The following is a 13,939-nucleotide window of genomic DNA, read 5'->3' on the forward strand; positions in this document are numbered from 1 at the left end:
CTTCCTCAGCATTGACCCTCACACAGTGCCAACTCCCTCAGCGCTGACCCTCCGACAGTGCGGCGCTCCCTCAGCACTGACCCTCCGACAGTGCGGCGCTCCCTCAGCGCTGACCATCCGACAGTGCGGCGCTCCCTCAGTACTGACCCTCTGACAGTGCGGCGCTCCCTCAGCACTGACCCTCCGACAGTGCGGCGCTCCCTCAGTACTGACCCTCCGACAGTGCGGCGCTCCCTCAGCACTGACCCTCCGACAGTGCGGCGCTCCCTCAGCACTGACCCTCCGACAGTGCGGCGCTCCCTCAGCACTGACCCTCCGACAGTGCGGCGCTCCCTCAGCGCTGACCCTCCGACAGTGCGGCGCTCCCTCTGACCTGGTGTGGATGTCGTCGCGGTGTCTCAGCGGCTTCTGCGCGCGGCCTCGCGCTCTGCGTGTGAGCGCTGCGTGCGTGGAGCGCGCTCAGGGGCCGCGCCCTTGGCCGTGTGTCGGGGGCGCGCGGAGCCCGCAGCTGGTGGCGCGGCGCCGGCTGCAGGATCAGGAAGGAGCCGCGGCTTTAGCCCAGGCCGCTCGGGCCGAGGATGTGAGTGTAACCGTCAGCCGGGGCCTTAGGCCTGGGGGAGGCTGAGGCCTGGAGTCGGGGGCTGGCGGTGTAAAGGTGTCCCGGCCTTTGGCGAGGCGGGGGTGGTTGGGGAGGTCGGAGCGGTGGCTCTGTGGTCGGGGGGTAGTCTGCAGTTTATAATGGATATAAAACCTGAACATTATTCATGTCCCCAACAGTACCCCCTCCCCCCCAGTCCCTCCCCCTCCTCCCCAGTCCCTCCGGGTTAATATCATCCAAGTCATTGGGAGTACAGCAAAATATCTTTATTTAAAATTCCTCTTTGAACCTTCTTCGTGTAATCTGGATGGATTTTTATTTTAAACATGAAACTGTCTGAGGGTCTTCTGCCCCCTCTCATTGAGATTTGTTCCCCTGTCTGCCCTCTCTAACTTTCTCCAACATTACCCTCCTCCTGTTCCTATTTGGTTCCTCCAGCTCTGATTCCCCATTCACACAGACCAAGGTCAGTCTGAATCTGACCTGAACTCCACATTCCTCTCTGTCTCCTCTACTCCTTCCATTGTCGGCCAGAATCAGCCTGGTTTCAAACATGAGATTGTCTCAATCCCTTGCTTTGTGGCAGAGAATACTGGAGGTTAATGACCTCCTGAAAGAAACACTGGTTTAAATGTCCAACCCTTTATTGTTAAATGGTCCATTGGCTTGAATCTCTCCCAGAAGGGGATTCTACAAGTCAGTATTCATCTTCTCAATGCTCTTACTCGTTGTTTAACTTCCAGGAATAGGGCCCTTGTGGTGCCCCAACATCTGGGCCAGAGAGACCAGGGTTCAAAGTCTCACCTGTTCCAGGTTAAAAATCACACAACTGAAAATGTATTGCTGGAAAAGTGCAGCAGGTCAGGCAGCATCCAAGGAGCAGGAGAATCGATGTTTCGGGCATAAGCCCTTCTCCTGCTCCTTGGATGCTACCTGACCTGCTGTGCTTTTCCAGCAACACATTTTCAGCTCTGATCTCCAGCATCTGCAGTCCTCACTTTCTCCTTAAAAATCACACAACACCAGGTTATAGTCCAGCAGGTGCTTCCAATTAAACCTGTTGGACTATAACCTGGCATTGTGTGATTTTTAACTTTGTGTACCCCAATCCAACACCACATCTCCTGTTCCAGGGGTGTGTAAATACAGTTCCAACCTCCAGGACTCCAGAGTGTGGCTTAGTGCCTCTCTATGCTATAGAGACCAATAGCACAGAGACAGGCCCTTTGCCCCAAACTGGTTCATGCTGACCAAAATGCCCATACATGCAAAACCCATTTCCCTGCACTTGGTCCATATCCATATCCTTCTAATCCTTTCCTATCCATGTATTTGTCCAAATGCCTTTTAAATGTTGTTAATGTATCTGACTCAACCACTTCCTCTGGTAGCTCATTCCATATGCATACCACCCACTGTAAACAAAAAGTGTCCCTCAGGTTCCATTTTATTTTATCCCTTAAACTGCTACTTTTGAAGCGCCATGCTTCTCACCTCGGATTCTCAAGCATCTGTAATCCTCACTTTCTCCTAGTTGCCTTAACCTGATACCCTCTAGTGTTTGATTTCTCAACCATGGGAAAAAAACTGAGTGTGTTCACCTGTGCCTCTATGTCAGCTCACCTTTTGCTGGACATCCAATTAATTTTGTGGGAAGGCAGGTGATGTTGGATAAGTTTAATTCCATTCAGGTTGACTTTATGATTTCAAACGTTATACTTTGCTGTTCTGAGTGGTCTGTGCTGCTTTGTTCTTCAGGTTTCTGCTGTTCTCCATACTCCCTCGAGGTGAGCAATACCTAAGATGCAAAGGTTGCCTCTGTGTTGCTTCAGTTCTCTGCTGCCTAGGGGTGAGAGTGTTCTGCTGTTAGACGGACTGACTTGTCTCAGCCTGGGCTGCATTCTCCGTTTCCTCCGCCTGGCCTGCTGCCCAGCTGCTGCTTGCCTGCCGAGGAGCCCGGCTGCCATGTATGCAGCTCGCTACCACACCTGCAAGCCGCACATCTGGGCAGCCTATCCAGAGCATTTCCCACATCTCTACCAGGGGAGACGGAATGGACACAAACCTCATTACCATCACCATCCCACCAAGAAGAAAACCTGGAACTTCATCCATGAGAAGATGAGCTATGACACTTTCTTCACCATGAAGCGGCTGATTGACCGCTCACGGACTGTGGGAGAGGTGTTGCGCTGGGTGACACAGAACCCTGGTAAGATCTCCTACAATCATTACCCCATTGCCCTGCAAAAAATTGGTCAGGTCCTACAGCAGCTGCCAGCAGGATCCACCATGGCGGTGTATTACAGCCAGATGTTGGAGCTGGAAGATTTCCAAACGCTCTGCCAATCCATCGTGAGTGATTGCTCCAAATTTGACAACTTCAGCATCGTGAATTGTCTGTACGCTGTTGCTGCTCTGGGTAAGGAAAATTCTCAATTCTATATTTTCCAGCCAATGTTTTTAAAGTTGTGTTGTCAAATAGGGAAGTGTTCTGCATAAAGCGGTCTTTATATCTAAATATTTTGAACATGGTATGCAGCCCTGAAGAGGACATGTGTGGCACTATATTGGATGGGGGTACCATGAACACAGACTATTTCCTCTGTTTGAGGTTAACAATTTACAATGCTCACCAAGCGAGGAGGAAGTTTAGAGGAATTCCTTTGAATAGTTCCAGAGATGCAAAATTTGTCTTAAGAGGAGAGACTGAGTATTTTGGGCCTGTACTTGCTCGAGTTTAGAACAATGAGGTGGGATGAGGTCTAACTGAGGTATAAAGATGCTAAAGGAGACTGACAAAGTACACGTAGAGATGATGTACCCCTTGTGAGACGATGTAGAGCAAGCGGTCATAACTTTAAGCTAAGGGGTAGCAGATTTAAAACAGAGATTCTTCCCTTAAGGGTCATCAATCTCTGGAATTCACTGCCGCAGATTATAGTGGACTGCAGGACACTGAGTAAATTTAAGGGAGACGTAGACATATTTTTAATTAGTAAAGGATAGCAGGCAAGAAAGTGGAGTTGAGGCCAAGATGAAATCAGCCATGACCATAATGAATGGTGGAGCAAACTTGATGGGCTGAATGGCCTACACTGGCTCCTAGTATAAGAAATAGGAGAAGGATTAAACTTTGTGGGGGTGGGGGTGTATGTGTGGTTCGGGGTGGTTAAACTAATGCAGCAGGGGGATGGGAATCTGAATTGTAGTTCCAGTGTACAGGAGGTCGAAGATAGTGAGGTCAGGAATAGGTTACAGGGTCATGAGAGGGCACCGGCAATCAGGCTATTTGTTTGAAATGTGTGTACTTCAACGCCAGGAGCATCCAGAATAAGGTGGGTGAACTTGCAGCATGGGTTGGTACCTGGGATTTCAATATTGTGGCCATTTCAGAGACATGGCTAGAGGAGGGACAGGAATGGTTGTTGCAGATTCCAGGATTTAGATGTTTCAGCAAGAACAGAGAAGATGGTAAAAGGTGAGGTGGGGGGGGAGGTGTGGCATTGTTAAATGGGGTAGTATTACAGCAGCTAAGACATTTGAGGGCTCATCCACTGAGGTAGTTTGGGCTGAGGTGAGAAACAGGAAAGGAGAGGTCACCTTGTTGGGAGTTTTCTAAAGGCCTCCAAATTGTTACAGGGATGTAGAGGAAAGGATAGCAAAGATCATTCTCGATAGGAGCAAGAGTAACAGGGTAGCTATTATGGGAGACTTTAACTTCCCCAATATGGACTGGGAATACTATAGTTCAAGTTGTTTAGATGGGTTAGTTTTTGTTCAACGTGTGCAGGAGGGTTTTCTGACACAGTATGTAGACAGCCAACAAGGGGTGATGCTATATTGGATTTGGCACTGAGGAATGAACCCGGCCAGATGTTAGATTTGGAGGTAGGTGAACACTATGGTGATAGTGACCACAATTCAATTATGTTTACAATAGCAATGGGCAGGGATAGGTATATACTGCAGGGAAAGAGGTATAACTGTGGGGATGGCAATTATGATGCAATTAGGCAAGATTTAACATGCATAGGATGGGGAAGGAAACTGCAGAGGATGGACGCACTTGAATGTGGAGCTTATTCAAGGAACAGCTACCGCGGGTCCTTGGTAAGTATCTACCTATCAGGCAGGGAGCTAATTGTCGAGGGAGGGAGCCATGGTTTACTAAAGAAGTTGAAGCTCTTGTCAAGAGGAAGAAGAAGGCTCATGTGAGGGTGAGGGGTTAGGGAGCTTGAGAGTTATAAGTTAGCCAGAAAAGATCTAAAGAGAGGGTGAAGAAGAGCCAGAAGGGGACAAGAGAAATTGTTGGTGGATAGGATCAAGGAAAACCCTAAGGCCTTCAATAGGTATATCAGGAATAAAAGAATGACTAGAATAAGATTAGGGCTAATCAAGATAATAGTGGAAAGTTGTGTGTGGAATTTGAGGACATGGGGAAGTGCTTAATGAATACTTTTCGTCAGGATTCGCAATGAAAAAGGGCAATGTTAATGAGACCACGGAGATACAGGCTTCAAGATTAGATGGGATTGCAGTTGACAAAGAGGAGGCGTTAGCAATTTTGGAAGATCAGAAAATAGATAAGACCCAGAGACCGGATGGGGTTTGTCCTCAGATTCTCTGGGAAGCCAGGGAGGAGATTGCAGCGCCTTTGGCTTTGATCTTTGTCATCATTGTTGACAGGAGTAGTGCCAGAAGACTGGAGGATAGCTAATGTTGTTCCCTTGCTTAAGAAGGGGAGTAGAGACAACCCTGGTAATTATAGGCTTATTTCAGTTGTGGGTAAAGTGTTCGAAGCGTTCTAAGAGAGAGGATTTATAATCATCTAAGAAAGGAATAATTTGATTAGAGATAGTCAACACGGTTTTGCGAAGGGTAGGTTGTGCCTAACTAACCTTATTGAGTTTTTCGAGAAGGTGACAAAACAGGTGGATGAAGGTGAAGTGGTTGATGTGTTGTAAATGGACTTCAGTATGACATTGATAAGGTTCCATATGTGGGCTATTGTAGGATTGAAGGTGATTTAGTGAATTGGATCAGAAATTGGCAAGCTGAAAGAAGATAGAGGGTGGCGGTTGATGGGAAATGTACATTCTGGAGTTCAGTTACCAGTGGTGTGCTGCAAGAATCTGTTTTGGGGCCGCTGCTGTTTGTCATTTTTATAAATGACCTGGATGTGGGCATAGAAGGTTGGGTTAGTAAATTTGCGGATGACACTAAGGTAGGCAAAGTTGTGGATAGTGCAGAAGGATGTTGTGGGTTAAAGAGGGACATAGATAAGATGCAGAGCTGGACGGAGAAATGGCAAATGGAGTTTAATTAGGAAAAATGTGAGGTTGTTCACTTCGGAAGAAGTAACAGGAATGCAGAGTACTGGGCTAATGTAAAAATTCTTGGCAATGTAGATGAACAGAGAGATCTCAGTGTCCAGGTGCATAAATCCCTGAACCTGCCACACAGGTTGATAGGGTTGTTAAGAAGACATATTGTGTGTTGGCATTTACTGTTAGGGGGATTGAGTTTTGGAGCCACGAGGTTATGTTTCAACCGTACAAGGCACTGGTAAGGCCGCACCTGGAGTATGACATGCAGTCCTGGTCACCGCATTATAAGAAGGATGTGGAAGCTTTGGAAAGGGTTCAGAGGAGATTAACTTGGATGATGCCAGGTATGGATGGAAGCTCTTACGAGGAAAGGCTGAGGGAACTGAGGCTGTTTTCATTAGAGAGAAGAAGGTTGAGAAGTGACTTAACCGAGACGTACAAGATAATCAGGGTTAGATAGGGTGGAATTAGAGACTTTTTTCCTCAGCTGGTGAAGGCTAACAGGAGGGGACATAGCTTTAAATTGAGGGGTGATTGATTTAGGACAGTTATTACGCGTAGTTTCTTCACTCAGAGCGCAGTCGGTGTGTGGAACGGCCTGTCTGCAACAGTAGTAGACCTGCCGATGCTAAGGGCATTTAAATGGGCATTGGGCATACATTTGGATAATAATAGAACGGTGTAGATTAGGTGGGTATCAGATTAATTTCACAGGTTGGCACAACATCGAGAGCCAAAGAGCCTGTACTGCGCTGTAATATTCTATGTTCTATACCGACTAGTTTCCCAACTACACTCACCCCACTTGAGTGCATTTGGCGCATATCCCTCTAACCCTTTTCTCTTCATGTACTTATCCAAATGTCTTTTAAATGTTGGAACTGTATCTGCATCCACCATTTCCTGTGACGGTTCATTGCCATCCTCTGCGTGAAAGCGTTGCCCCTCAGGTCCCTTTTAAATTTTTCTCCTCTTACCCTAGTTTTGAACTCACCCACCCTATGAAAAAGAACTTTGCTAGTCATAGAATCATTGCATTCCTACAGCGTTGAAACAGGCCCTTCGGCCCAGCAAGTCCACATCCACCCAGACCCATTCCCCTACCCTATTATTCTACATTTATCCCTGACCAATGCATCTAACCTGCACATCTCTGAACACTCTGAACACACTGCTGTAGTAGTGCCCCTATCTCTGAGCCAGAGGTTCAGGTTCAAGTCCTACCTACTTCAGAAGTGTATAATAACATCACGGAACAGGGAGTTTAGAAAATATCTACTATATCTGACCTCATTACAGCTTTGTTTCAAACATTGACAAATGAGCTAAATTCGAGAGGTGAGGTGAGAGTGACTGCTGTTGACATCAAGTGTGGCATCAACGAGTCCAAGTAAAACTTGTGTCAGTGGGTTTTAGGGTAAAACTCTCTGCTGGTTCAAATCATAATATGTTACAAATGAAGGTGATTGATGAATTTGGAGGTCAGTCATCCCAGCTTGAGGACATCTCTAATCTATGCAGGAGTTCCTCAGGGTAGTGACCTCGGCCCAGTCATGTTTAGCTGTTTCATCAATGGCCTTCCCTCCATCATAAGGTCAGAAATTGAGATGTTTGATGATGACTGCACCATTCACAACTCCTCAGATACTGAAACAGTTCATTTCTAAATGAAGTAATTTAGGCAATATCCAGTCTTGAGCTGACAATTACCAAGGAATACTGATACCAGGCAACTCCAAAGTCATGACCATCTCCAGCAAGAGAAAATGTAACTATTGTCCCGAGAAATACAATGGTATAACTATGGTTAAATTCCTCACAAGTACCGCCCTGGGGTTAAGATTGACCAGAAACTGAACTGAACTAGCCATGTAAACACAGTAGCTATAATAGTAGATCAGAGGCTAGGAGTCGTGCAGTAGGTACCTCATCCCCTGACTCCTCAAAGCCTGTCCATCATAGAGAAGGCACAAGTCAGGAATGTGATGGAATACTCCCCATTGCCTGGATAAGTGCAGCTCCAACAACAGTCAAGAAGCTTGACACCAACTACAACAAAGCAACCCACTGGCACATCCACAAACATTCACTCCCTGCGCCACCAATCAGTAGCAACGGTGCACTATGTACAAGATGTACTGTAGAAATTCACCCAGGCTCCTCAGACAGCACCTTCCAAACCCACAACCACTTCCATCTCGAAGGACAAGGGCAACAGATACATGGAAACACCACCTTCTGCAAGTTCTCCTCCAAGTCACTCATTATCCTGTCGAGAAAATACATCAGCAATCCCTCAGTGTTGCTGGGTCAAAGTCCTGGAACTCCCTCCTTAAGGGCATTGTGAATCTACTTACTACACATGAACTGCAGTAGATGAAAAAGGCAGCTTACCACCACTTTCTCAAGGGCAACTTAGGAATGGATAATAAATGCTGGTCCAGCCAGTGACACCCATATCCCATGAGTGATTAAAAAGAATATACTGATTTGCCTTAAAAGCTATGTCTTTCAGACCCGAGAATACAGGCATTGAAGTGCTAAAGATTTGTCAAATCTCAGTCCCTTAATTTTCTCCAGGAATTCTTGCTGTGCTGGTATTAATGTTCTTAGGTTTCGACTTTGCACTTCATTTAGTCCCTTGGTTGCCCTTTATTGCTGCCATTGACAGTAATGCAAAATATTTGTTAAATATCTGTTGATTCTTTCAGTTATACTGGTAAGACCACAACTGGGACTCTGTGTACAATATTGGTCACTTTATTTGTGGAAGGATGTAACTGTGTTGGAGGCAGCTCAGAGAAGGTTAAACAAGTAATAGCTGGAATGGAGCCATTGTCTTCTGAGGAAAGAATGGACTGGCTAGGCTTGTGTCTGCTGGAATTTAGAAGACTGAGAGGCAAATTGTTTGAAACATATAGAATCCTGAAGGGTCTTGACAGGGTGAATCTGGACACGATGGGACAATCTATAACTAAGGGCCAGTGTTTAAAAATTCGGGGTCACCCTTTTAAAATAGAGATCAGAAGAATGCTTTTTTTCAGAGGGTTGAGAGTCTTTGGAACCCTTTTCCTGAATGGAGGTGGAAAAAGAGATTTTGAATTTTTTTAAAGCTAAAGTTGGGGGGGTGGTGGGGTGGATAGATATTAGTTATGCAAGGGGATCATAGAAATCTACAGCACAGAAAAAGGCTCTTTGGTGTATGGTATCTGTGCCAGTCAAAAACAACCACCTAACTACTCTAATCTCATTTTCCAGTACTTTCCCGATAGTTTTGTATTCCTTGGCTTTGCAATTGCACATCTAAATATCAAGGGTGGAAAGGCATGTGGATTTGAGCTTACAGACAGAACAGCCATTGAGTGGCAGGGCACACTCGAGGGACTGAATGGGCCATTGCTTTCCTGATCAAGAAACACGTCCCTTATTCTCCATGACTGCTACTTTAACCCAGAAATTATTCCCACCAAATAAAAACCAAAAGAACTGCAGATACTATAAATTAGGGTCACTCGACCTGAAACATTAATTCTGATTTCTCTCCACAGATGCTGCCAGACTTGCTGAGCTTTTCCAGCAATTTCTGTCTTTGTTAATTATTCCTGAACTTCAGATATTCTTGATCTCCACCATGCCAATTCTACATCCTGACTTTATCAGCCAAGATAACATCTTACTAATGAGCTTATATTATCCTTTCCTATTAAGGCTACCCCACTTCTTGCATTCATGTCAGTCTTTACAAAATGTATATTTTTTCCCATGCTTGATCACTTTATAATAATTTCATTATATGGCAATTAGATCAAAATCATTTACCTGTATTTAGAATCATAGAAATTTACAGTACAGAAGGAGACCACTAGACCCATCACGTCTGCACTGGCTTCTGAAAGAGCTACCCAGCTAGACCTACTCGCCAGCCCTATCTCTGTAGCTTTCTGACTTCATCTATTTCAAATATATATCTACCTCTCTTTTGAAGCCTCCTTTGGAATCTGTCTGCATCACTCTCCCAGGCAGTGTATCCCAATTCCTAACAACTATCTGATTGAAGAAGTTTCTCTTCATCCTACTCCTAACTGTCTTGCTGACAGTCTTGAAATTGTGACTCCCTAGTTATTGACATACTAAGTAGTGAAAACAGAATTTACTTCTTTACACTGTCAAAATTGTTCATAATATTGAACACCTCGATAAGGTCACCTCTTAATCTTCTCTGCTCCAAGGACAATCAGCCCAATTCTCTTATCTTTCCTTGTATCTAAAATCCTTCATTCCTGATATTATCATTCTAGTGAATCTCTTTTAAACTCTCTCTTTAAACTTTAATGTTCTTCCTTAAATATGATACCCAATTGTGCCACTTGTTCAGCTACCTTATTGTGAAAGTATCACAATGTAAGTTGAAGAACCTTTAGTTGAATGTTTTAGTGACTGTTTACAACTGATCTTGGAGGAACTGTTGGGCCAAGTTCACAGCACAGAATCAGATAAGTTAATCATTGTTTTAAGTGTGGCCTACAGAGAATCTGCAGTAGTGAGTAGGATGTGTTCTTTCTTGATTATATTTTTTTGGAGATATGTCTCTTGATTAAACTTAAAATATAAGCCATAACTATTAATTTAACCTGGGGCAGTTTATGTAGAGGATTAAGACGGTGTTATTTTCTGGGTCTGTAGATTGTGAAGGAGCAAAAATGGTCTTTAATAGAATGATATGTAATTCATGTCAGATGTGAGAGTTTAAAGAGCGTTTAAGGGTTACTGCAGATTATATATGTCATAATGCTGTTGGCTGCGAATCTTATCAGATCGAATGGATCGGTTGGAGAGACTGTTAGAAGCACTGAGGAGCTTGCAACAGCTATGTGATGGATGGCAGTTATAGGAAGGGGGGAAAGCCTCAGATACAGTCACATAGATGGGTTAACTCCAGGAAAGGTAAGAGAGGTAGGCACCTAGTGCAGGAGGTAAAAACAATGACTGCAGATGCTGGAAACCAGATTCTGGATTAGTGGTGCTGGAAGAGCACAGCAGTTCAGGCAGCATCCAAGTAGCTTCAAAATCAATGTTTTGGGCAAAAGCCCTTCATCAGGAATAAAATAGCCTTCTGTGGCTATACCCATTTCAAACAGGTATGCTGTTTTGGAAAATGGATGATGGATTCTCAGGGGGGCGTAGCACAAACAGTCAGGTTTCTGGTATTGAGACTGGCTCTAATGCAACGAGCGGTACGTCGGGTTCCAAGAGATCAATTGTGTTAGGGGACTGTCCAGTCTGAGGTACAGACAGACAATTCTGTGGCCAGCAGTGAAAAAGCAGAATGTGTATTGCTTCCCTGGTGCCAGGATCAAGGATGTCTCAGAGAGGGTGCAGAATGTTCTCACAGGGGAGAGGAGCCAACAAGAGGTCATTGTCCACATTGGAACCAACAATATAGGAAGGGAAAAGGTTGAGATTCTCAAGGGAGATTCCAGAGAGTTAGGCAGAAATTTAAAAAGGAGGTCCTCAAGGGTAGTAATATCTGGATTACTCCCAGCGCTACGAGCTAGTGAGGGTAAGAATAGGAGGATAGCGCAGATAAATGCATGGCTGAGGAGCTGGTGTATGGGAGAAAGGTTCACTATTTTGGATCATTGGAATCTCTTTTGGGGTAGAAGTGACCTGTACAAGAAGGACGGATTGCACCTAAATTGGAAGGGGACTAATATACTGGCAGGGAAATTTGCTAGAACTGCTTGGGAGGATTTAAACTAGTACGGTGGAGGGGTGCGGCCCAGGGAGATTGTGAGGAAAGAGATCAGTCTGAGACGGGTACAGTTGAGAACAGAAGTGAGTCAAACAGTCAGGGCAGGCAGGGACAAGGTAGGACTAATAAATTAAACTGCATTTATTTCAATTCAAGGGGCCTAACAGGGAAGGCAGATGAACTCAGGGCATGGTTTAGAACATGGGACTGGGATATCATAGCAATTACAGAAACATGGCTCAGGGATGGGCAGGACTGGCAACTTAATGTTCCAGGATACAAATGCTACAGGAAGGATAGAAAGGGAGGCAAGAGAGGAGGGGGAGTGGCATTTTTGGTAAAGGATAGCATTGCAGCTGTGCTGAGGGAGGATATTCCCGGAAATACATCCAGGGAAGTTATTTGGGTGGAACTGAGAAACAAGAAAGGGATGATCAACTTATTGGGATTGTATTATAGACACCCCAATAGTCAGAGGGAAATTAAGAAACAAACTTGTAAGGCGATCTCCGCTATCTGTAAGAATAATAGGGTGGTTATGGTAGGGGATTTTAACTTTCCAAACATCGACTGGGACTGCCATAGTGTTAAAGGTTTAGATGAAGAGGAATTTGTTAAGTGTGTACAAGACAATTTTCTGATTCAGTATGTGGATGTACCTACTAGAGAAGGTGCAAAACTTGACCTACTCTTGGGAAATAAGACAGGGCAGGTGACTGAGGTGTCAGTGGGGGAGCACTTTGGGACCAGCAACCATAATTCTATTAGATTTAAAATAATGATGGAAAAGGATAGACCAGATCTAAAAGTTGAAGTTCTAAGTTGGAGAAAGGCCAATTTTGATGTTACTAGGCAAGAACTTTTGAAAGCTGATTGGAGGCAGATGTTCGCAGATAAAGGGACAGCTGGAAAATGGGAAGCCTTCAGAAATGAGATAAGAATCCAGAGAGAGTATATTCCTGTCAGGGTGAAAGGGAAGGCTGGTAGGTTTAGGAAATGCTGGATGACTTGAGGCTTTGGTTAAGAAAAAGAAGGAAGCACATATAAGGTATAGACAGGATAGATCGAGTGAATCCTTAGAAGATTATAAAGGAAATAGGAGTATACTTAAAAGGGAAATCAGGAGGGCAAAAAGGGGACATGAGATAGCTTTGGCAAATAGAATGAAGGAGAATCCAAAGGGTTTTTACAAATATATTAAGGACAAAAGGGTAACTCGGGAGAGAATAGGGCCCCTCAAAGATCAACAAGGCGGCCTTTGTGTGGAGCCACAGAAAATGGGGGTGATACTAAATGAGTATTTTGCATCAGTATTTGCTGTGGAAGATATAGACTGTAGGGAAATAGATGGTGACATCTTGCAAAATGTCCAGATTACAGAGGAGGAAGTGCTGGATGTCTTGAAATGGGTAAAGGTGTACCCTAGAACTCTGTGGGAAGCTAGAGAAGTGATTGCTGGGCCCCTTGTTGAGATATTTATATCATCGATAGTCACAGGTGAGGTGCCGGGAGACTAGAGTTTGGCTAACGTGGTGCCATGGTTTAAGAAGGGTGGTAAGGACAAGCCAGGGAACTATAGACCAGTGAGCTTGATGTCGGTGGTGGGCAAATTGTTGGAGGGAGTCCTGAGGGACAGGATGTACATGTATTTGGAAAGGCAAGGATTGATTAGGGAGAGTCAGTGTGGTTTTGTGCGTGGGAAATCATGTCTCACAAACTTGACTGAGTGTTTTGTAGAAGTAACAAAGAGGATTGATGAGGGCAGAGCGGTAGATGTGATCTATATGGACTTCAGTAAGGCGTTCGACAAGGTTCCCCTTGGGGGACTGATTAGCAAGGTTAGATCTCATGGAATACAGGGAGAACTAGCCATTTGGATACAGAACTGGCTCAAAGATAGAAGACAGAGGGTGGTGGTGGAGGGTTGTTTTTCAGACTGGAGGCCTGTGACCAGTGGAGTGCCACAAGGATCAGTGCTGGGCCCACTACTTTTTGTCATTTACATAAATGCTTTGGATGCCAGCATAAGAGGTACAGTTAGTAAATTTGCAGATAACTCCAAAATTGGAGGTGTAGTATACAGAGAAGAGGGTTACCTCAGATTACAAGTTAATAGCTCCTTGAAAGTGGAGTCACAGGTGGATAGGATAGTGAAGAAGGCGTTTGGTATGCTTTCCTTTATTGGTCAGAGTATTGAGTACAGGAGATGAGAGGTCATGTTGCTGCTGTACAGGACTTTGGTTAGGCCACTGTTGGAAT

At 44.8% G+C, this 13,939-nt stretch overlaps 1 protein-coding gene across 2 annotated transcripts in view; it reads left to right on the forward strand.

The window, feature by feature from the left end:
• Positions 1–441: 441 nt before the first annotated feature.
• Positions 442–13,939, forward strand: part of fastk (Fas-activated serine/threonine kinase) — a 70,806-nt gene continuing 57,308 nt past the window's right edge. For both annotated transcript variants that reach the window (XM_072569621.1, XM_072569620.1), the window contains exons 1-2: positions 442–580; positions 2,357–3,020. In XM_072569621.1, the coding sequence (XP_072425722.1) occupies positions 2,402–3,020 (619 nt within the window). In that variant the 5' untranslated portion in view covers positions 442–580; positions 2,357–2,401. The remainder of the gene's footprint in view (positions 581–2,356; positions 3,021–13,939) is intronic.

The sequence above is a fragment of the Chiloscyllium punctatum genome, chromosome 5 (genome assembly GCF_047496795.1).
Source record: "Chiloscyllium punctatum isolate Juve2018m chromosome 5, sChiPun1.3, whole genome shotgun sequence".
NCBI classification, from domain to species: domain Eukaryota; kingdom Metazoa; phylum Chordata; class Chondrichthyes; order Orectolobiformes; family Hemiscylliidae; genus Chiloscyllium; species Chiloscyllium punctatum.